The following is a 22492-nucleotide window of genomic DNA, read 5'->3' as shown; positions in this document are numbered from 1 at the left end:
AAACCTCCACAAAGTTAAGGACAGGCAGACACATCCATCACACCCAGCAGCAGCAAAGTATTGCTGCAGGAGCAATTTTGACTGTCTTCTGCACCTGACCTATGTTAAAGAACAATAAACAAAGAACTACATATTTGCTTTTATAATACTTCTGCATCACAACTCCACTGTTCATTTTTACTCTTGCCTTTCCTCTAAAAATAATCCTCATTCTACACAGGAAAAGTTTTAGCACAGTGCAAGGAAACACTGGGCCATTCTGAACCAAGATGCAGAATTTACTCTAAGAAATCAAATCTGAAAACAAAGCAAAAAAAACCACACAAGAAAGTACCCTGGGGGTATGGTTAATCCCAGCCCCATACAAACTGGCAGTCCTCAGAGATGGTACCCAAATTTTATCTATGTATTGCATGCCTACTAGGAAGTCAAATATCTGAACATACACTTGTCAAAGGAAAACCCTGCTGCAACCAAATGCCATAGATGTGAAACCCATTCCCTGTATATTGCTTTTCTCAGCAAAAACAAACATGCACAACAATTAAAATTTAGAGCAACATATGGAAACACTCTTCTAATTTCAAACCTGCTCGTTGTCTGACTAGGGGCACAGTAACTGCAGCATTAAAAACAGGCTCCACAGAGATGTTTCTGCAACAAACAGACCTGCACAGACACACAACTGCTCCTGTTAGACCACAAACCACAGCTCTGGGCTACAAGTAAAGCTGACTATATTCCTTCTGAAGCTAATCAAAAACAAAATCCGCATCATACAAAGCAAAGTTTTCTATATCCCAAAATAGGTCATCACCTATGATGGATCTGAAAGGAAATTTTGATCATCTCATGTTTTTAGTATTATTTTTAGATCTGTGTCTAAGGTGTGTCTGAGATTCAGACCTCGGCTAGAAGCAGTGGACACCCTACTGATGGAGCAGCAGTGGCACTGGATGGACCCAGAGGCACCTCAGCCTTTCTGTGACTCTGAAACTTCAGAACTGCCCTGACAGAGGCCCTGAAGCTGCAGCCAGTCACAGTGTTACCACCACCTCTGCTCTGCCAAGGAAGCAGCTCCCCAAGAATGAAAAGAGGGAACATCCATCCTGCTGAAACTTTCCAAATGTCAACCAGGTCTGAACTTTGGCAAATCAGAACAGTGGAGATGGCAAGCGTAGTTTCTGCAGCCCTTCTAAAAAGCAGCCAGCTCTCGGAAAGGATCACAGTTGCAGGTGTTACCCCTCCTTGCTCACAATATTCCTTTCTCTTCCCATTTTAAGACAACACAATTCAGAAAAGCTCACAAACAGCAAATGTCATGTTTCACAAACTTCACACCAGCTGATCCAATCTACCCAGATATTTATCACAGAGAAAAATCATACGCTCAGTAATTTTCCATTCCACCCACCACATGCTACATAATAAAAACAACAGGTTTGCATGCCCAAACAGGAGTCATTATCACCACCACCAAATACAGTTTTCAGGGAAGCATAACCAGTAAATCAAGTAGTAATTATGAAAGCAGCCCACATAAAGTAAATGCAAATTAAGGAAAACTTCCTTTTTTAAAACTACTTACTCCGTACTTGTTTAATAACAGGTTTCATAGGTTCCAGCCAAATCTGAAATTGAAGGAAAAAAATGACAAACTGGCATTCATATTTGAATACAATGTGAAAATACCAACAGTAAATTCAAACTAAGTAGTTTATGCATATGCATTTTTCCTTCTCTGTAACAATTCCTTAATTTCTTTGTTTGTTTCTTCATGTTGTTTATAAGTGCTTATCTAAATTTACATGTCATGTATCAATACAAAAACCCTGATCCATGCCTAAAGTTCACCTGGACAGAGAAGGAAGGGTCCCTTCAGAAAGAGCACAACATCAATGCTGAGGAGACCACTGCCAAAACAGTGCCAAGATGACAGTGGAGAGAAACCAGAATACAGGCTTACAGAAGAGCAGAATGGATGGGAGGTCCATAATGATTCGTCAGGGAAATTAACCAAAGACTGCAATAACTGAAGATAAAATTACTGAAGTTACACACTTCATCTGACTTCTTAAGCGCTCTACAAACTACACTTTCACTTACTGATGTTCAGAGCAATGGAGGATTTTATTCACGTGACTGGAAGTGGAAACACCAGCAACTTGACGTGTTTTTGAGGTTTAACAAGTAGAATCTGATCTCCCTCCCCTACTTTAGGAGTTGTCCTTGTTCTGATGAGCGAAGTAGGAGCAGTAATCAGAGACAATCCGACCAAAGACTCCACAAGGACTGGAACCTTCAGCAACCTTTTTGTTGTAATGAATTTGTTGGGAAATTATACATACCCAATATGACTGGATGTTCTGGAACTCAATTCCAAAGTAGTCCGATTCAATTAAATTCAGGTGCTTGTAAACTTCTGTCAATAATGCCTGGCCATAATATTTTGACTGAACAGGAAAGCAAAAAAGAAAAAGATTAAGATAAACTAATTTAATAAATAAGATACGGTATCTTAGAAAACTTTAGAAAAAAGGTTTTTCACATCAGCATTGACCACCTTTGTTATTTTAACTTTGTAAATCACCAATACACGGCTCAGAACAGCCAAGCACCATAGGATGGCAGTGACTGAAGCTGGAAGGGCCCCTGGAGGTCAGCTATTTGTAAGCTCTCTGCAGTGCCCTCAAACTAGCACAGTGTTTGTGTAGCTGGAGGTTGCGGTCCGCACTGCCACTCGGCACAGTGACTGCCCCAGTCCCACACCAGCGCCCGCAGCTCCGCAACCGCAGCACTGCACGAGGCTGCCTCTGCCACCAGATCTCTAACGCAGCCCTCCCCACTGCCTCTGTTCAGTTGGGTACAATGCCACAAAACCAACACTGTGGTAACGTGGGAGAAAAGGGGAAACTTCCACACCCTGGACACGGCAGCACCTCAGCATCGATTGCCACACAGCTGCAGCAGCTGCTGCAAGGACAGTGCTGCTTGTGAAGCCACACATCAGAGCATCTAGATCGTACAGACAAGAGTTCAAAGAGTTCTCATACCCTGTGTTACCCGTTCCAGCAACACAAAAAGCTGCCAGGAAAGAAGGAAAGCATGAACTAATCCCAAACGTACGTGCTGGCAGGATGAGACCGAGCAGCCAGTAGCACAGTGCTGGCCTGGCACACTCTGGATACTGAGGCTGGATCAGCCTGACGGAGCTGTGCATGTCCCTGCTTACTGCAGGGGAGCTGCACAAGGACCTTTAGAGGTCCTTCCCAACCCTCAGGATTCCATGATCCTATAGCATTACCCTCACAAACTGCCAATGGAAACTCACCACCCTCTTTCTCTCTCCCCACAGACTGTGAAAAAATCACTTCCCCCCTCTGCCTTGTTTTCATTAGCAGCCAGCAAAACACACCTAGGCATTCACACCACTCAGATCTCATTTATTTGGAGAAGTCAGAGCTCCAGAGGATACCATGGTTTTCCCACTGCAACAGACACAAACAGTTCTGTAACTGACTCTCTCAGCTCAGAACAGTACATCTTTTTAAAGGGATAGACACTGTAACACATTAGTAGTGTAATAATTCAATAAAACGCGCAACTGAAAATAAAGAGTGGGCCCTTTGGGCTGAAATAGAGAGGGTTTAAAAAAAAAAAACACCATAGGGAAGTTGTTTTGCTTTATGGAGACTCCCAAAAATTCAAGAGCAGTTGCTTAGAAGAAAAAGAATCTCTGCCTCTGCTTTTAGGATGGTACATGTTGGCTAAATATCTCCACATCATTTCAAAGAAGCTTCAGTGAGAAATTACGACAACTCTGCAGAACTTGGAACAGCTCTGATAATCTGACCAATGTGAACAGTCAACTGGATCCAATGCCATAACAAAAGAGGAAAGAAACAAAAGGACAGCAAACAGCAGGAAAGCAGCTCGTTTCCTCACCCCTGCTCTCATGAGTTGTGGTTACCCAGGAAGGCAGCCATGAGTGTGAATCACAGTCAGGCAAATTCACATGGCATAAACAGCATGACCTGAGGAAGCTTTGGGCATCCTGGTGGATCAATCCACTGAGGGTGAAACCCCCAAAAAACCTGCAAGTGAGCAGAAATGATCCAGTTCCTGGTCACATCAATGGATGTGGGAACGTATCAACTGTGCCATCCCCCAAGCACACAACACAGAGAGAAGTGCTCTCTTCTTTCTCCAGACAAGTCTTGTGATACCTAAAATGGTATTTTCTTTCTAGGAACACAGCCCATTGAATTTTTTTTTATTTATTAGGTAAAATCTTTCCTTGCAGAAGACTTCCTGGGCACGTTTGTGTTTTGTTCTGAAGAAAGCAGTGATACAGGTAAACCTCACCATCGTCCATAACATTCTTACTCTTCTGTCTGTTTCTCAGACTGCCTGCCACAGCATCCACACGCTGCTGGAGAAACATACTATGAAAACTAAATTCTTAATTAAAAAAATATCTTGCCTTGCACCTATAGATATAACTTAAAATAGTAGCAGAAAAAAATATCCTTAAATATAGTAGGATTTTTTTTAAATGCACAGAAACACATACATTCTTTATTACTGTTGTATGCCTCTATCACTCACAGGTATCATTGATCTCATGAAGGAATTCGTTCCAGCCAGCAACACTTGCTGAGGATGTGTCAGTACCACAACCAGCCTTGTGTACTTCCATCTATTGAAGATGGGACGTGTCAGACCTTCCCTTTGCAGGTAGATCCATTAATTTCCACAAGTCACTGAGCAGAAGATAGGCTGCAACAATGTCTCTGATTTCTCATTCCTGAAATGAGATGTAATCCTAGTTCCAACCACTTGTGCTGTTATGAGAAAGGAAATTCTGTCCCATCCATGGCTACTTACATACAGCTGTTAAAATCAACCCAATCAAACCATAATGTACTTTCTCCCAACCCCTCCATGCACCATCTTTAAACTGATTCATGCCTCCATGACTCTATAAGCTTTGTGCCTCACGATGGTCCATCTGTCTTCGTACTCCAGCTCATAGAAAGGGCATTCATATCATAGATGTATCACAGTGGCAGCTCTTTTGACTGCTAAGGTGCACTCTATTTAAGACAACCTGGAACAGGTACAGCTCAAGTGATGAAGGCTGACTAAGATGGTCAGGCCAGGAAGAACATGCTCCAGGTAAAGAAACTGGGAAGTTGAGATGACAGATCTAATAACTGCCTACAGCTATTTGAATGGTAGTCGCAGAGATGACCGAGCCAAACTCTTCTTGGAATAAGAGTCATAGCGAGGGTCAGTGGCCACAAATTGCTTTTCATAGGTTCAAGTTGCATGCCAGGCAACACCCAGAAGGGCAGCACTGAACAGGGTACACAGAGAACCCACAAAACTGCCATCTGTGGGGGTTTCCAGGACTTGGCTGCCCTGACCTAGCGATGGCAACAGCCCTCAGGAGATGAAGAGACCACCGGAGGTCTGTGCCAACCACAGCTTCTTTGATTCTCTCAGCCTGTTTGGAAAGGGAACTGTGGCTGAAATATTTTTACCCTGTTTATGGAAGCAATCTGCATCGAGATCACCAAAAAAGCTTCCTTCCTTCAGGAGACCCAACCGTGCCTTGTTAGCGCTGCACTCGAGTCTTGAGGCAGGACTGCACTGCTGTTCACAGCTTCTGGCCTCATGGGCCTCTGCTGGGTCAGCTTCAGTTCATGCAGATAGCCTAAATGCTGCCTCCAGGGCTTGGGGCAGCTGTAAACCAAGCACAGAACGAATTAAACACATACTTGTCCTGCCTCATCATCACCTGTAATTGAGATCTCACCCTGAAATTTAAAACACAGATGAAATATTAGCATAAGTGTTCCATCACTTCAGAAAACACAGCAGCACATTTCTGACAGCCTTCTCCTGCTCATGCACAATGCTCACAAATCCAGGTGATAAAGAGACTGCTTTATCCTTTCATTCTCTGAGTTCTACTATTCAGAATCACTCTGAATATCACAAAAGGAAGAGAAAGACAGGGGGCATGAAAAAGTAATGAGATTGGGTAATAGAGTAAGAGGGAACTGTTACAACTGATTAAGTTACAAAGATGCCATCAAAATATTAAATTTAAAACTATTATATTTTTATAGTTATTGCCTAATTCTTTTTACTAACTATAAACGTAGGTGTCACTTCCAGATTAAAAAACTTGGTCTAAACTGAATTTAATTCCACAGTATTTCCTCCAAAGTGCAAAGCAACCTTCAAATCATATCAATTTTAAAAGATTTTTTTAACAACAGAAGTCAGTTACAAAGCTCGAGATGGAACACAGCCTTTCATTCCATTCCAAATCTAGTGGAAAAACTCTCCTTTTGGCCACTGAGTCCCTCAAATTGCCCTGCTATGTTTACCTATCTCAAGCTGTTACGCTGTGATGTAACCAACCGTCCTTTCTGAGACACTCCTTGTAATTTCAAAGCTTACAAAACTGAAAGCTTAGCTCTGCAGCAGGCAGCTCCATATCACTGTTCAATCTGCACGAAAGCAGCAGAAAGCAAAATCTTCCAAGGAATTACTTAATTACTGTCACTTTGACGTCAGGGCAAGAAGCTGCATGAATGCCTCTCAGAAAGGGCCCATTTTCAATATAAGCTCACAACACGGCATACTTTCCATTCCACAGTTCTCAATTACTCTTTATATGCTGCCAGGATGACAACTGATGGTATTACTGAACTACTAAATTATTCCACATGCACAAAAAATATATTAAAAAAAAAAAAACCCCAAACGCTGTACAAAATTTAAGAGGCAGCTAACAAAAGCTTCCCCCAGCAGCCCAGCCCTAACTTAACTACAGACTCTTAAGTCGTCCTCACAGGAAGGCAGTTCAGTGCATCAGCTTTTTTCCAATAAACTTGTAAGTCCAGCTCAAAACTCCTTATAACCACGCAAGTGTGTGGCTCCCTGACAGCAATACTGCAGATGGTGATGGCACTGACCCAGCTCCATGCAGAACCCATGCCTGTACTTAGGGTGAATAATGCATTCAGGCTGCAGGCGCTTCAGCTAAAGCTTTGCAGTCTTCATAAAGGTTTCCTAATGAGATGATCACTTTTTTTTTTTTCCCCCTCCTCCCTCAAAGAGCTATGAGATTCTGGAATTTAAATTGAAATTATTACTGTATGTCTAATGAACAGATCATCTTTCCCACGGAAACAGGAAGGTGAGGCAGGTGAGCTGAGCAGAGCAACAGCATTCTCAGGGGTTGCCCCACTAAGAAGCAGCTGCCCAGGTCTCTGCTGCCCACACGTGTGAAGGAGCAGCCAGCCCAGCCAGCCTCACATGCCTGTGCCTTTTTTCCATTGAGAAATTGAGGGACAACTCAATCCAAATTCAAGACTGCCAATGAAAGAAAACAGGAAAATTCACCATCAGTGCCTGGCAAACGCGACGTTTGGAATGGTTTTACGTATATTGAAATTCACTGCTGTACACGTTCAGATTCTCCTCCATCTCCTACCAGGATATGGGGATGCCCATCAAAATTGACACGAAGGTCACAGAGATCTCGCTTTTATGTCAGTGCTGCATACTGGTTTGCAAGGGTCGTGGAGTCTCCTTCTCTGGAGATGTTCAAGACCTGCCTGGATGCCGAGCTGTGCGACCTGCTGTAGGGAACCTGCTTTGGCAGGAGGTTGGACTCAATGAGCTCTGGAGGTCCCTTCCAACCCCTACAATTCTGTGATGCTGTGATCCTCTCTTTGCTGCTCCATCCTAGCCCAGCAAGACAGCATAACAAGCAAGGCACTCACAGCATGTATTTTCTGCAGACCGCAGATCAGAATTATCAAAGCCAATTCTTCCTCAGCACCTCCCAAATCTGTCCTCTAGAACATCTTAACTTTCTACTTCCACGTACTTTAAAACAACCCTCCTAAAAAAAAGCCAACGCTATTTTTATTTAAAAAAAAGTATTCCTCTCATTTTCCTGAGCAGACAAACTGCCCTTGCTCAGGCTTTCCAAAACCAAAATACAATTTGGCAGCAGTTAGGCTGGAAAAGTTTCAGTCCAAATGCCAAGAGTTGGAAAAAACGGAGAGTTATAAAACAGAGGTATAGAATGGAAACTTCTGTCCGAGCCAGAGCTGCAGGAACCACTGGCTGCCAGCTGCAGCAAATAGCAGCTGAGTCCCAGGACTTTGTGCTGCAGGGATCTGCATCTGTTTGGAGACTGAACCCTCCAGTAAACAGCGTGTTCACGGAAGGAAGCATTTTGTATTTTACACCACTGCTGATAAAGGGCCAGGGCAGAGCACACAAAGTTAGAGGGATCCAAATAAATAAAGACTCCCTCATTTAAAAATGCAGTAGGTTTTTTCCCCCTCTCGGTGCATTTCAGTGGCCTTCTCAATGAAAAAGTGATCTCCCCTTTTTTGGCAGAGTGAAAAGTGGTAATCAATGATTACATCTAGGAGTTACGCTGAACTTGTTATTTCCTTTCTTAACCAGAAATATACAAACAAGTCAGTGATTGTAGAGCTCTGTTTATCCATGTTCCTTCTGAAGTCTGTTAGATCTCTGTCCAAACATGGCTTGAAATATCAAAAACACTTCAGAAGCTCCCCGGTACTAAATATCATGAATGTTATGTATAAACAAAAATGGCATTTATGAATACAGGCTATGCATAAACCATATTTGTTATAAAGAATGAGATGGCAAGGAATACCATTCATTGAGTAGCAGCTTTCACAGCTAAAATGTGGGGATATTAAAGCTCCACAGCTAGTTTTTTAATCCAGAGGTTGGAAAAGTAAAGATAATCATCTTTTTTAGTACTTCTTAAATTTCCTCTATTTTGACTGGAACAAATAGCTCGTATGGAAATGGTTCCTGCCCCCATACGCAGACATGGAGACCTGCTAAAGGGAGATGCATCATTTCTCTAAACCCACGTGCTCAGCCAAACGTGCCTCAAATGCTGTTTAGCTTTCTGAGCATTCTCTCTGCCACTTCATCCCACGGCTGTTTCTACCTGTCACTTACCAAAAGCAATCCTGATTTGTCCCAGAATTAGGCCAATAGCTGCAGGAGCCAACAGAAGATTTATAAAACTGCTTACTGGTATCAACATATCCAAGGGAACCAAAATGATGACGATGAGATCCCCACCAATAGGACTAATCCTATCAGCCTGTTTCCAGAAGTTCAAACACCCACAGCTACATAGCAAACAGTATTTGGGAAGCTTCCATTCGTGCTCTCAGCTGTCCTGCTCTCAGCCCACATGTGGGCAGCACGTCTTGCTGCAGAGCTGGCTGCACAGGAGCACTGCTGCTATGCACCCACCCCACGGCTAAAATAGCTGCTGCTTCCAACATCCGGACACTCAGCTACCACAGGCACAAGTTAAACACACAGTTTGCTCTCCATCTTTCTTCTTTAGCATCCCACAGATCGTTTTAAGCACCGTTTATCGCTGACCTGCAACTGTGGCAAACTTAAATTAGCACGCCCTATGCGAAGTATGAAATTATACACGTGGAAACAGAAGAGCGAGGCACAGCTCCCGTCACCACACGGGCTCCATCTGTGCTGAGGCAGCAAGGCCCAGCACGCGGAGTCCTGCTTCCAAGCTCTGTGTGATTTTAGGAGCAAGCCTTCAGCAGGACTCCTAGCTCACACTGATGGCTGATGTCCTGTGCACACCAACATTAGTAAGCAATACCAAGCCACAGCAACCTCAGCCCGCGTGCTGCTCTCCATGGAGAAAACACCTGCCTCAGCTCCTGCTGGGGTAGCTTGAAAACTCTTCTTTTACAGGTTGAAATGTCGAAGCAGTGGAACTGTGGAGATTCACTTCCACTCTGAAGAGGATTTATTACCTCTTTGACAATCCAGATGGTGCACATTTTCACCTTAAGTCCAGCTTCTTTGTTTTTTTTAAGGAATTTTTGTCACAGTATTTCTACATAGCGTTCAAATCAAGTTCACTCCAACATGGGAATTGCAAAATCAAATAAGAATTTTTGAGCCATTTTAAGCTACATTATTATGGAACATATTTGGCATAATTTTTTTTAAAAAACCATAAAATTCAGATTTTTCTACAAGATTATTTTTTTCCTACAATTCCTGATTTATTTTTAATAGAATCTGCAGGCAAGTTACTCTACAGATGTAAGCCTCTGGGTCATTAATTAAGGTAAGCTTTAAAATCTGTGATCACTTAGAAGTTCATGAAGCACTAGAGCAGCTCACTGCCAGCTGAACCAGCTCTACCCAACAAACATGCTCCTCCAGAGCAGCTGGACCTGCTGGATGCCTGGAAGTAGGAGAACAGTAATTTGTGGACATGGGAAAAGATCCCCAAGAGGGAGGGAATTATGTGAACAAACCTGGGAAATGTGTACTCCAGCAAGTAGCACGTGGAGACAAAATGGTCCCAAGTTCCAAGAGAGATCTAGTGCTGAACACAAGCTACACAAGCTGCATGCAGAAGATCCACCTAAGTGTGACCAGGAGATGAGCAAAATTCTCTGTTATTTTCCATACTGGAAGAGAAGAGAGCCTGGCATGCTCTATTAGGCAGGTGCACCGTGTCAAGCTTTAAACAACTTGGTGGCTGAAACCAAGAAGGGATATGAATGCCTAGTTATAAAAATGACCCCTTTTGACAGCACCAGGATGCCCTCAAAAACAAGCAGTGTGCCACTCCAAGGCATTCGTGCTCCTAACAGAACATCTCAGTGCCCATTCGGCTCACGCAGGCTGCAGAACAGTTTAATCCAGGCTGAGAAACTACATGATGAGAGATTGATGGTGGCTCCCAGTGCTGCTAATGACAAGGCTGTACTCATTTGTGCAAATCACTACATCTCCCTCACCGTGCCACTCCATGGCATGTAAACTACATGTACTCTAGGAACTTGCATGGCATCATTTCACACCTATTTATATAAATACACACATGCATATGCAAGTTAAAGATAGAGTGTGTTATTTCAAATACAATGCTTTGCCTCCCTTTACTCACAGGTTATAAAACCACAAGCCTTTGTCCAGCAATTACACTTATGTGTCAAAACCAGCAGCTAAGCTGGCATCAACAAGACTGGACCCAGGCTTTCACCAGGAGGCATGAAGGCACTACACATTTCATTTGGCATTTGTGTGTTCATCCAAAGCCCAACCATGAATACATGAACACACACTCAGGCACCAGCAGCTGAAGTTTAGCTCTGGCCATGCTAACACTCACACCCTGCAGGGCTCACATGGACTCGACAGCCCAGAGCTATTCGTAACTACAGCAGCTTGCTACAGACTACATAGGCAAGGTTACTTTCCCATAATACTCCTATGTGTCTCAAACAAAGAGGATCAACCTCAGGGAAGATTATATACTTGTTTTATGTGTAAACTTCCACATAAAGTGCCAAAAAAAGGCTGGCACATATCTGTGAGAAGCCTACCTGAGGGAAATATTTTAAAACACTAAGGAAATAAGAGAGTCATAAAAGATTCCCCACACAAACCAGGCCTTTTGTTTCATAGGGAAGATCAGAAGTATCTTTTTATAAGGTTTTGTACCTAATTCAGCCTTTCTCTATCTGATGTAACCTATTAGCTGCCCTAACATCATTCCCTGCTGTACTTTGGACACAGCTTTGATACCACAGCACAGTTAATAAATACCAGCAGGCCAGATGAGCTAAGGCTGGAGCTCTGCTGGTTCTCCCACTTCCAGCAGATCTCCTCATGTCCACAGCTTTGGGCTGGCTCCCCCAGTCTGATAGGGAAGCAGATTGAGAGGCCCAACACTGCTAAGCCAGGCTGATTTCACATACACAGGACAGCTCTAATGAGGACTTTCCATGAAGCAGGTTTTTTGGTTCTGTTATTTTTTAAGCTAATAAACACTTTGCCTCTTCCATTTTGCATTAAGGTGCCAGCAAGCACTGAGCATAAGCATTCTGCCAGAAGAGGCAGAAGAAAAGCAACCCAGGGAACAGGGAAGCCAAACAAGTAAACCCAGATCTTGGGACTGGGAAAGTGCACCTGCACACAAGCATTTCTCAGCTGCCAAGTACCTTTCAGGCTTTCTGAGCCCCTTGTGGAGCCTTCACCTCTCCCAGCTTGATATGAGCAGGCATTAATAGTCCAAATTCTTCATCCTACATTTGTCCATTTCAAGCCTGGGAAGAAACAGCTTCTGATATTAACAGAACAAAACTTCAGGAGCGTCGCTAAACTTGCAATACAAGCCCTCAACATCCAACATCACAGTCCTTAAAAACCCCAAACCTCTCACGCTAGGTGTCACCATCCCAGCACAGCTTTTGAAACGTTCATTGCGTATTATCACCTTCTTACACAAGCAGGCACATTTAAGCCCTTGCCAACAACGCTCTGTGTTACAAGGAGAAACAGATGGCACAAAGGCACGCTTTTGCAACCCTGTTTATTGAACGTTCCCAAGGTTGTGCTATCAGCAGACACCTCGCTCAATGCCAAGTCCCTTCTTCGGGAGGTACCAATTGAAAGTTTCTCAGACCTGCCTCTAAGCATGCTGTATTTCTGTGGCTGGCACTGAGTTTTCCTCACAAGTTCCTAATTTTTAAATAAAACACACAAAATTAGGTTGTGTGTTAGCTACTTTGGAAGATATTTGAAAGGAATTCAATAAAGGAGTTGAGGCACTGCACATACGTGAGAGAATTAAGCCACGCATCGGTTCACCTCACTTGATCTCTTCCAGACAGAACAATTCCAAGCAGGAAGCTCTCAGCACGCTCCCAATAAGTTAAAGGAAGCTTAACAAGAGGTCAGCTTCACATCAGCTCTGTGTTAAGCTGAGCAATACAGCTCTCCTACATTTATTGCTGCCTTTATATTGCACTTGTGTTTCAAGGGCTGTGGTAACACTCGATCTGCATTCCACTAAAAGGATTCTGGATTTTAAGCTTTACAGGAATACTCACATTATTTCTCCTTTTCTGAAATATAACCTTTTTCCCCCACACAATGGGACATTGAAAGAACTGCAAGTAATAAACTGTTCCTATAATACAAAGTTCATAGCTTCCCTTAGAAGAAGGCTGTCTATGAAAGCTATGGCTTTACCTTTCCCCACCCAATACCACACATTCTTACATAGCATCAGAAGAGTCAGGTCCCCAAACACAAAATAACAGGTTTATAAAGCACACGGCAGAACCCAAAAGTTGCAAAGCTTCAATTACTTTATTTTAAACCCTACAATAACTCCAAACGTTAAACAGTGAATTACTAACTTTTGCTGCTGAGGTCAGACAAAAATAAGCCCTAAGGCTGCTGATTTGCCATATTTAGGATGGCCAAAGCGGAGCAATGACAAACATCTGGTATGATTCTTTCTGGAATTTTGACTATTTCTTCCCAGTCGGGGAAGCAGAGCACAGAGCTCACTGACACAGCATCTCGATTCTTTCGGTACAGCGCTTAATAGGATTCAAGCAGCCTGCCCTCCCACATATTTAAGCTGTTAATACTTCTGCAGCAGTGGCGAAAAGCCTTCAAGGAGCTGAGCACACAGAGCACAAGGGAGCAGACAGGGGGAAGCCTCCTGTACCACGTCTGAGGCGCCACGTCCTGCATGGGGACACAGCGGGCAGGTTGGGTACATGGGAAAGGGAACGAAGCCACGGGGCAAGGAAAGCTGCTGCTGCAGCACAACATCAAGTGCTTCTCACTGCCACATTCTGAAGTAGGAAAAGAGATGCACAGCAGGAAAAAAAATGCAAAGTTCTACTCAAAAACAACTCGGTAAACTTCAAGTGTAACAATTTCACCCACTGGCTCAGAACGCTCACGTGTAGCGCTGAGCATAACTCCCATAAAGAAGCACACGTTTTCCACATAACAACATATTTAATTCCACGTTACAGCAGCAATTCCATTCAGTGCCCTACAAGCCAGTGCAGAGAAAAAACTGGGCCAGAGCGAGCAGACAGCAAAAGTCCTCATATAAATGTGTTACCTCAGAGGAAACAGGTGAAAGAAATGGAAACTGTGATCTCTATAACCTACACCTGCTATTTCACTTACCCGGGTTTTAGGACAGCAGAGACCTATCTGCCATCAGTATCTCCCAGCAATGGCATGGAAGCAGTCCCACTGCTCCCTCTAATGCAGACGTATGTGCTGTGCTCTGACAGACCAAACAGATACAGATGTAATGCTTTCCATGTGCAGCTCTACTGTAAATGAAGGCAAAGCATCCAGCAGCTATAAAAACACAGCTTCCTCCACCTGCAAATTCCTGCAGTGCTGCTGCTCACATTGCTGCCTTTCAGGACCCTCACAGCTAAGAAGACAAACCAAACTCAGCTCACACTGCTCCACTTACACGAGCCTGCCCAATTTTTTATGCTGATTCAAGGCTTCCAAGAAAAAGGAAAAGCTGGTAAAGCTTCTATGGCAAGACTCCACTTACTTTGAAGTAAATTGAGTTTTCCAGCCATTTACCATAGTTTGCAAAAGCACCCATTTGGGCAGATCTAGCTTAGAGGGGACAGATATCCCTTGGTATGGCACATGGAAAATGCGAGTGAAATAAGCTGAATGTAAGACTGTAAAAATGAAGTGGTTTGGAAGGGAAAACAGAAAGCATAATCACACAAATTTCAGGTTTTTTAAACTATAGAAAGCATTCAAGCATTTCTCCTAGCATTCAGGACACTTTCCCCAGAGAGAAGTTCTTCCTCAGCGTGCTTTAAACATCAGCTCCCTTAAACAGATTAAATTCACAATTAAAAACTTACGATGCAGAACAGAGACCCTGGATCTTAGACAGAAGACAGCGCATTTTAGCTGTACTGAACCTTTAACTCGCTCTTCTAGGTAATACCGTAACACCAAGGAAAAATTTCCCTTTCTATTTTACACCCCATCCCATCAGTGATGCCATCTTGTCTGTCCCCTTTTTGCTCTCCGGTGAGTTAAAAAAAACTTGGCTGATGGGGAAGAGCTACCAAAGGAAGGTACCCACCAGCATCTGCCACAACACAGGTAAGTATTTTAGACTGGCATTGGATAAAGGAGAAAATAAGAAGAAAAAGTAGCAGCCATTTGCCCTCTTCAATTGAAATTGCAGGTGTGGATCATTTTAGACTGCCTTCTAAGAGATACAAATATGAAGCTCCTACTTCAGCTCCCCCACAGCTCTGCAGAGAAAGAGCCCCTCTGCAGACGATGACTCCTGTGCCAACAAGCATCTTCTGAGGACAAAGTTCTTCACTGCAGCCCTTAAAGGCAGCAGGGAGAGTGTCTTTTGCCATGATACGCATCTCCCTTTGATGGCAGAATCAAAAGAAAAGCTTTTATATTTATCCTTCGGTTCTGCTCCTTTTAAGACTTCACCACCTTCCTTAACTTCAGAGTTTTAAAGGAAACAGACAATAAAAACCATGAATGGTTCTCCACAATAAACTTTTATATGCAAGCAAGATCCATGTTTAACCAGTAAGATGACACAACTTCCTTGGGAGCACCACATCATTTTCAGATTAACTGCCCATGCCTCCTCTCAAGCTCTCACTTGAGACACTTTTGCCTCCCTGGGAGGCTCAGACAAGCTGCAAAGCACATTCCACCTCTACACACTGTGCCCCAGACCCAGCTCCATCTCTGGGCAAGCACTGCTGCAGCCAGAGCCTCAACCCCTCCACCACAGCTGCTTCACCATGAATTTCTCCCACTGCTGCTACAATGAGCTATCCATCCAAGGCTATGTCTCCTAGTTAGCAACACGACTGACTTATGCTAACCAAGAACAAAATGAGAATTTTAAGAACTTTTTTTTATTATTATTACTTTTATTTGAAAGCGAACCACCCCAGTTTGAGTGTGGTTCATACTCCTCAAGGCAGATTTCCTTAGCAAGCATATTTTTAAATACTGACCTTCAGGAAGTTGTGACAAGCAAAAACTTTCCAACATGAACAAATCCACTTGAGGATACAAATTATTAAAATCATTAACGAAAAGTAGCAAATAAAAAAGCCTTTCTGCTCTCCCAGCTGCCAAAGCAATGAAGATGCATATGGCAAACAAGAAGTTTGGCACAAGACATTTGGTGCTCCCCCAAAGCAAATAACAGTTAAAATTTCTTGCGAAAGTATGCGCTTCTATTTAAATAAGTGTCTGGTAAAACCACAAACATCTGTTACTCTACAAGATTTTAAAAAGCAAGAGGTCCTACTCATTTAGCTGCTCCTAAGCAGGTAAAATCCCTACAGGAATCTTTCCTCTGATATTGCCTCAAAACGTCCCAGCTCTGTTTTGCAGCACATCCCATCCGCTTTACGTTACCCAAAGCTAAGTGTACTTGAAATCAGGTTCACACCTCTCTTACCTCAACGTCAAGTACTTCCACCGTGTTGTCCAACATCTTTATCTTGATCTGCAGGTCCCTCTCGTGCGTTCTGGCAGGTGATAATGCCATTGCAGTAGAGAGATTCTGTCCCGGCTCCAAAGTGCTCACCCCAGCGTTCTTCTGGACACCCAAACGAGAGCCAGGAGTCTGCAGGACCCTGTATGTTCCTTCTATCTCTCCCATTTCTCAACACCAAGCAAAGTCCAAATGAAACCTAGAATAGAGAATTGCAGCATCCCAGGTGAAAACACCATCAACGTACAGCCCTCATCTCTTCATCCCATCATCAAAACAAAGAACAAATGTGATGAAACACTGACAAAAAAAACCCAGCTGCTGAGGAGGATAACTATTGCAGAAGACAGTTAGAAAATAGGATATTCAAACTTTTGCCCTCCCCACTCCTTAAGCGCTGACATTTTCATTTCTGCCCAATTAATTTTTCTGCTGATTTTGCTCCCTAAACCAGGTCACCACAACCAGCAAACACTGCTGACGGCACAAGAAAAGCCACGAGGAACAGCCAAGGGGAGCACAAGGCTCCTCCTTCAGTGGTACCAAACCGGCAGCTGGCTTTGCTACAAAGTCACAACACACCCCGAGATAACAGGAGCAATTAAGTTTCTTCATCCTTTCAAAGTGATGACTCTCATAAAACTGTGACCATTTCAACCAATGCTGGCGGCTCAGAGCTGCCATAACGCAGATTTCTGTGGCAGATAACTGCGTCTTACCAGCAAGCCTCCACTGCACCCAGACTAAATCAGTGGGCAAAAATCTCAGTTAAAGAGATCTACTGCAGCTCAAGCAGGCCAACCTCTACGGAGCGTCCTTGCTTTCATGGTGTGGCAGCAGTTGTTGCAAGCAGAACAGATGTTTAATTTGACGCAGAGGAAAAAAGCACAACAAAAGCCCTCAGAGCTGTTGTTTGTGTTCCCAATGCCGTATAGCGGGGCCAAACATTTGGTGCCATGTGCTATGCAAGGATGAGAACACAGAAGAGGGGATCAAGCTGCTCAGCAGCTTCCAGATCTGCAGCCTGCTCCTGGGTGCAGCACACAGCTTCCTGCCTGCTCCAAGGGAACAGCAGCTCCAAAGGGCAGCCTCTGCAGCTAGGGCCAGCTCTTGTGTTCTGGGGCTTGTACAGCTCAACTGGACAAACTTACCGTGGCACAGGAGACATGTCTGAGCACCACACCTATCCCTGCTAAGGGGCTGGGCTGGCTCCATCCTTCAGAGACCACCCCAGCAGCACAGCTGGAAACCACCATGGGGAGGCAGCCCCAGCCCTCCTGCTGCTGATTTTCACAACAAGAAAGCATGAGAAGGATGATCTCAACCTGAAAAGTATGCACGTACTGCCCATTGGCTGACCTACCAGTTCCAGTTATGATACATTAGAAGGAAGTTCCTTTCTCAGACTGGTTTGTGTATTTTATTTCACCATCCTCTCCTGATTGTGCGGCCACTCATCCACTGCCAAGACCTAAAACCTTTAGATCACAAGATTGGAAACCACCTCCACAGCAGAAATCTGCAGACACTTGCACAAGTAACATCTCTAACTACCAACACAAAGAGAAACCAGAGCTGGCTGCCACAATATCACTTTGATACAGAACCCCCTAGAACATGAAAGTGTAGAAAGGTTTTACTGCTGTTATTCAGAAGCTTACAAACAACCCAAGTTAACTCACAATTAATTATACATATCACCATTAGGTTATTTAGCAGAGAACCACTCCACAAACACGTTCATCCTGCTCTAAGTCAACAGTCACTATAAGGGACAGGCACTGCTGGAGTGCCTAAGGAATAAAGCCCTCCAGCTCCCTTCTGCTCAGCTGCAGCCAGATGGTACCTGAAGGTATGTAACACAGGTGGCCAAACTAAAAATCAACCAGGAGATCCTGGGTTTTTACTAGCTGGGGTGATAAGGCAGGAGAGAGCAAAGCCATGACAAACAAGCTGCAGGTGGCAAAGTCCTTCCTCGCAGGTGTTACCAGGAAAAGTGAATTAAAACGTTGTTAGCACAGAATTACATCCCCCTTGTGTTCACCCAGCCCGTTCTTCTTGGCCTGAAGTGCTTACCCTGATCATCTCCTTACAAACACAAACCAGACATCAAAAATAAGCAATACAGCGCTTATCAGCTAGCAATAAATCTGCAAAGGTAGCTTCAAGTAGCCCTTCAAGCACAGCATCTTCTGGTCACTGACAGTCACTGCAGCGCTCCATCCTCAGCCTCCACGCAGAACGAGCTGGGTGCCTCGTGCTCCCATGCATACGGGGCCACAGGAGCTCACAGATAGCTCTGGAAACAAGCTTCAGCTCACCAGGCGCCAGCGTTCAGGCGTTACTGCCGTCACCGCCGCAGGTCACCGCTCAGAACCACCACAGCAGCACCATCCGATGCATCAGAAACCCAACGAACGTGCTGAGAAGGCCGCAGTCCACAGCCGTGCCTGCCGCTGCCTTCAGCCCACGCTCCTCACTTCCAGCACAAGCTCCATCTCCCCTCCCACGACGCGAAGGGGCCGCGCTCCCATGGCCGTGCTGGGCGCTACACAACACGGCGCAGACCCCGAGCCGCCCCGGCACGGCAGCCGCCGTCCCAGGCAGGGGACGCAGAACACGCAGCACACACCGGCAGGCCGTCGGGCTGCTCGCCGCCGAATACAGCCAAACCCCGCATTCCTTCCACCAAACCTCCCCCGTCGCCTCATCGCAGCTCCATTACGACAAAACGGCCGAACCGCGACGAGGCGGCAGCGGACCGAGCGCGGAGCAGCAGTCGGCGGCACGCAGGCACCGCCGCCTCGAACGCAAACTCACGCACCGGACGGAACTCCGGGCTCCCGACGCGGCTCCGAGCGGTTCCCCCGGCGGCCGCAGCCCTCACCCGAGGCCGCGGCCCAGCGCCAGGCCGCTCTCCGGCCCGCCCGCCGTGCCGCCCGGCTCCGGGTTCCCCCGCGCTCCCTGCCCGCTCCGCCCCGCCCCGGGCACGGCGCACCGCACCGCACGGCGCCTCGCCCTCACCTCGCGGTGCCGCCCGCCGCCCCGCAGCCTCCGCCGCGTCCCCGGCCCCGCCGAGCCCGCCCCGCCCCGCCCCGCCATTGGGCGGCCAGCCCGGGGCCGGGCCCTGGGCGGCACGGCGGGGAGGGCCGCGGCCTCGCCTCGGCGATCGGGTTCGGCCAACAAAAAAGGCTCTGTTTGCCCCAGGAGCCTTCCGTCTGCAAGCAGAAAGCCGCCGGTGAATGGAGGCCTCGAGCCAGGCGCGCCGCCCGGATTCCCCGTGCCCGCTGCGAGCTCCGGAATGCCGCTCGGCGCGGGACGACGGCAGCCGTCAGCCCCGGCGCTGGGCTTCGTCCCGCTCCTCGAGCCCGCACGAAACGCTTTACCCTTTATCCGGAGCTCCGCACAGCTGTCCTTCGTGCCTGCCCGCAGCCACGGACCACGTGCTGGGTGGGACCCAGCGCTGACGCGAGGCGCAGCCGTGTCCCGTAGGGCTGAGGGCATCAGAACCTCTTGCCGAGGCAGCAAGCCCGGCCCTCAGCCCGGAACCGAGCGCTGTTTGCAGCTGGAAGTCGCGCTGCTCCAACAGACTCACACACCCTCTGGTTTCCCAGCACGCTCAGAAGCAGATGCTGAGGCGGACTGCTGCCAAGGCCGTGCTCCCCACAAAGGGACACCTTCTACACATCTCCCCGTTCCGCCTCACCGGAGCCTGTTTTTCTAGATGAGAAGTAAGAGAAAAAGGGAAACACGCTGGTTTCTCCAGGGAAGGACAGGTGGCCAATAAGGCGACGTGCAAAGAGCCATCCTGTATGTGAGAACTTGGCCTTTTCACAACAATTTGAAAAGCAAAACAGCATCTGAGTTTTATATTAACAAAGCACACTAAACATGCAGAACAGCCCTTTCATCCCAGAGCGGCTTCACCACTCTCACCCACAGACAGAAGGAGCTCACAAATTTAATGAGTAAATCCTGATGAGCAACATTCTCCTCCTTTAAAAAGAGAAAGTCACAAGGTTTTAAAGAGTACAGCGTTGTCCATTTGCCTTAAACTGAAACGGAACCGAACAAGCTCACCTATGGAAAGAAGAGTATGGAGAGTTGCAGGAATACACATTTTAGGTAACTCCATTCATTAAAAAAATTGTTCCGGTAAACTGAAGGCTTTTCTTAAGTGAAATGGATGTTTCAATACCTTGTTTTGCCTGCTATTTGCATTGCACTCCCGTGGAGCAGCCAGCTTTATTTGCAGCTTAAGCACCCGAGATGTGTTTGCATCCTTTAAAGCAGACACTTCAAAGTCATCTTCATTTCAATCCCTTCTTTTCTTTAACATCTGAAAAGAACACAAAGATTTCCTTGTGGGGAAAAAAAAAAAAAGAAAGAAAAGCAGCTCTTACTAAAATGGAGAACAAATCTGATGCTGATGGCTGTAAAAGTAGCATCACAACAATTAGAGAGGAAGCAGTAACTGCAGGTCTTTAGAAGCACCAGCACCCCGCTGTTTGTGCTTCTCTGTGTCTTGCTCACTTTAATTGCTCACATGAAATACGTGTGGTTTGCTAGGCTGAAGCAATCCAGTAATGAAAAAGCACTGGAGGTTCTGTGTTTAAGTGCCCACACCTCGACTTGGACACGCAGCTCATTTCCAGCCTTCCTACCCACCAGAGACAAAAACCATTCTTTCATCCCAGCACAAAGAGCTCAGCGAGAAACACAAGCATTGCATTGGGACCAGTTTACTTGCCATCACCTAAACCTTAAGAAGTTTCCTTTTCATACTTGCATTCCCCATTCTTCAGGGCAGATAATGCAGCCCCACTGGTAACAAATGGCAGCTATTACTGCCTAAATGCAAAAACCTTCCTACAATAGATCCTGTTAGAGAAGTCCCTGGAGGCTTTCATGCTTCTACTCTGCACTTTGGCAGGCCAGGCTGTGAAGGGACGTGCAATTTTTGGATCTTGAGGCAGACAAAGGGATAAAAAGGAATGAGATTCCAAATACACAAGCCAGAAGAAAGTGTCAGCTGTACACCTTGCACCCACTGGATCCCTCAAGCAAGCAACAGCCCATGAATGGATGATGCATTCCTAATCCCAGCTGAGCAGGGCACAAACAGAAAGTGCCCTAACAGACCGAGCCTCTGTCCTACACAGCCTTTACAAAACTGCTTGGCTGCTGGAACACACAAAACACGCTTGAGATGTGGTGGTGGTGAACAGACTTGAGCCCTGAGAGAGGAAATGGATGCTATTATCATGAGTCAGCAATACATGCTTCACAGCTGTCTGCATAGAAAATAGAAACACAAAGACTTGAGAGTTTTCTTAACCTCTATAAAGGCAAACTTCCTGATCAACCAGGCAGTACATTTGAATCATTTATATGACAAGGAAGCTAGGAGAGGGATAATTTCATTACGAGTCAGCTGCTGGTGTTGGAAGGATGCAACACAAAGACTAAGTAAAACCTTACCATTGTGAGATAAAAAATGGTCGTGCATAACTCTTTCATTCAACTGAAGTTAGTCTGCCTTACATTCTCCTCTTGGTCCAAATGGGATAATTAGAATTAGAACCCTCCTACTACAGTACAGTGGAATTTCCTTCTTTAGGTGCTCACTGGATAAAGGTAGAAGCCAAGGAAGACAGCATCTGGAAAAGCTTCCAGTTCAAACTCTTTATCGTGGCAAAGAGGTACAACACAGATTGAAAAAAATACTCATCTTTTCATGATATCTTTTTCAGTTATGTATTAGGAGACTTCTAAGAAACAGAACTTCGTATCACCTAACAAATAAGTTTCGTCTCCCCTTCTATGCACAGCAGAAGATAAGGTTGAGGTTGGACACAAAACAATTTAAGCAATGTATATATGATGTATTTTATACCTCCCCACTTAAGCTGGGCTGCACATCACTAGTTCACTTCACTAGCATGCTTTTCTGATACTCTGTGACAACATGCATAGCCGATGCCAGAGAGCTGAAGGTGGATGGGTACAGATTTCATTGCAGGCAGGCCAGCTGAGCCATCAGTATCTCTACAAGGGGGGGGTGTT

General features: G+C 45.5%; 1 protein-coding gene across 1 annotated transcript in view; it reads right to left on the bottom strand.

Moving 5' to 3' along the window:
* FARP2 (FERM, ARH/RhoGEF and pleckstrin domain protein 2) overlaps positions 1 to 16594 on the bottom strand; it is a gene marked incomplete at both ends in the record, with an annotated part of 54285 nt that extends 37691 nt beyond the window's left edge. The window contains 3 exons of the mRNA XM_079539708.1: positions 1589 to 1631; positions 2349 to 2453; positions 16391 to 16594. Coding sequence (XP_079395834.1) covers positions 1589 to 1631; positions 2349 to 2453; positions 16391 to 16594 — 352 coding nt within the window. The remainder of the gene's footprint in view (positions 1 to 1588; positions 1632 to 2348; positions 2454 to 16390) is intronic.
* Positions 16595 to 22492: the final 5898 nt, after the last annotated feature.

This window comes from Tetrao urogallus (assembly GCF_951394365.1).
Source record: "Tetrao urogallus genome assembly, chromosome: 9".
NCBI lineage: Eukaryota > Metazoa > Chordata > Aves > Galliformes > Phasianidae > Tetrao > Tetrao urogallus.
This window is presented reverse-complemented; position numbering and strand designations above follow the sequence as displayed.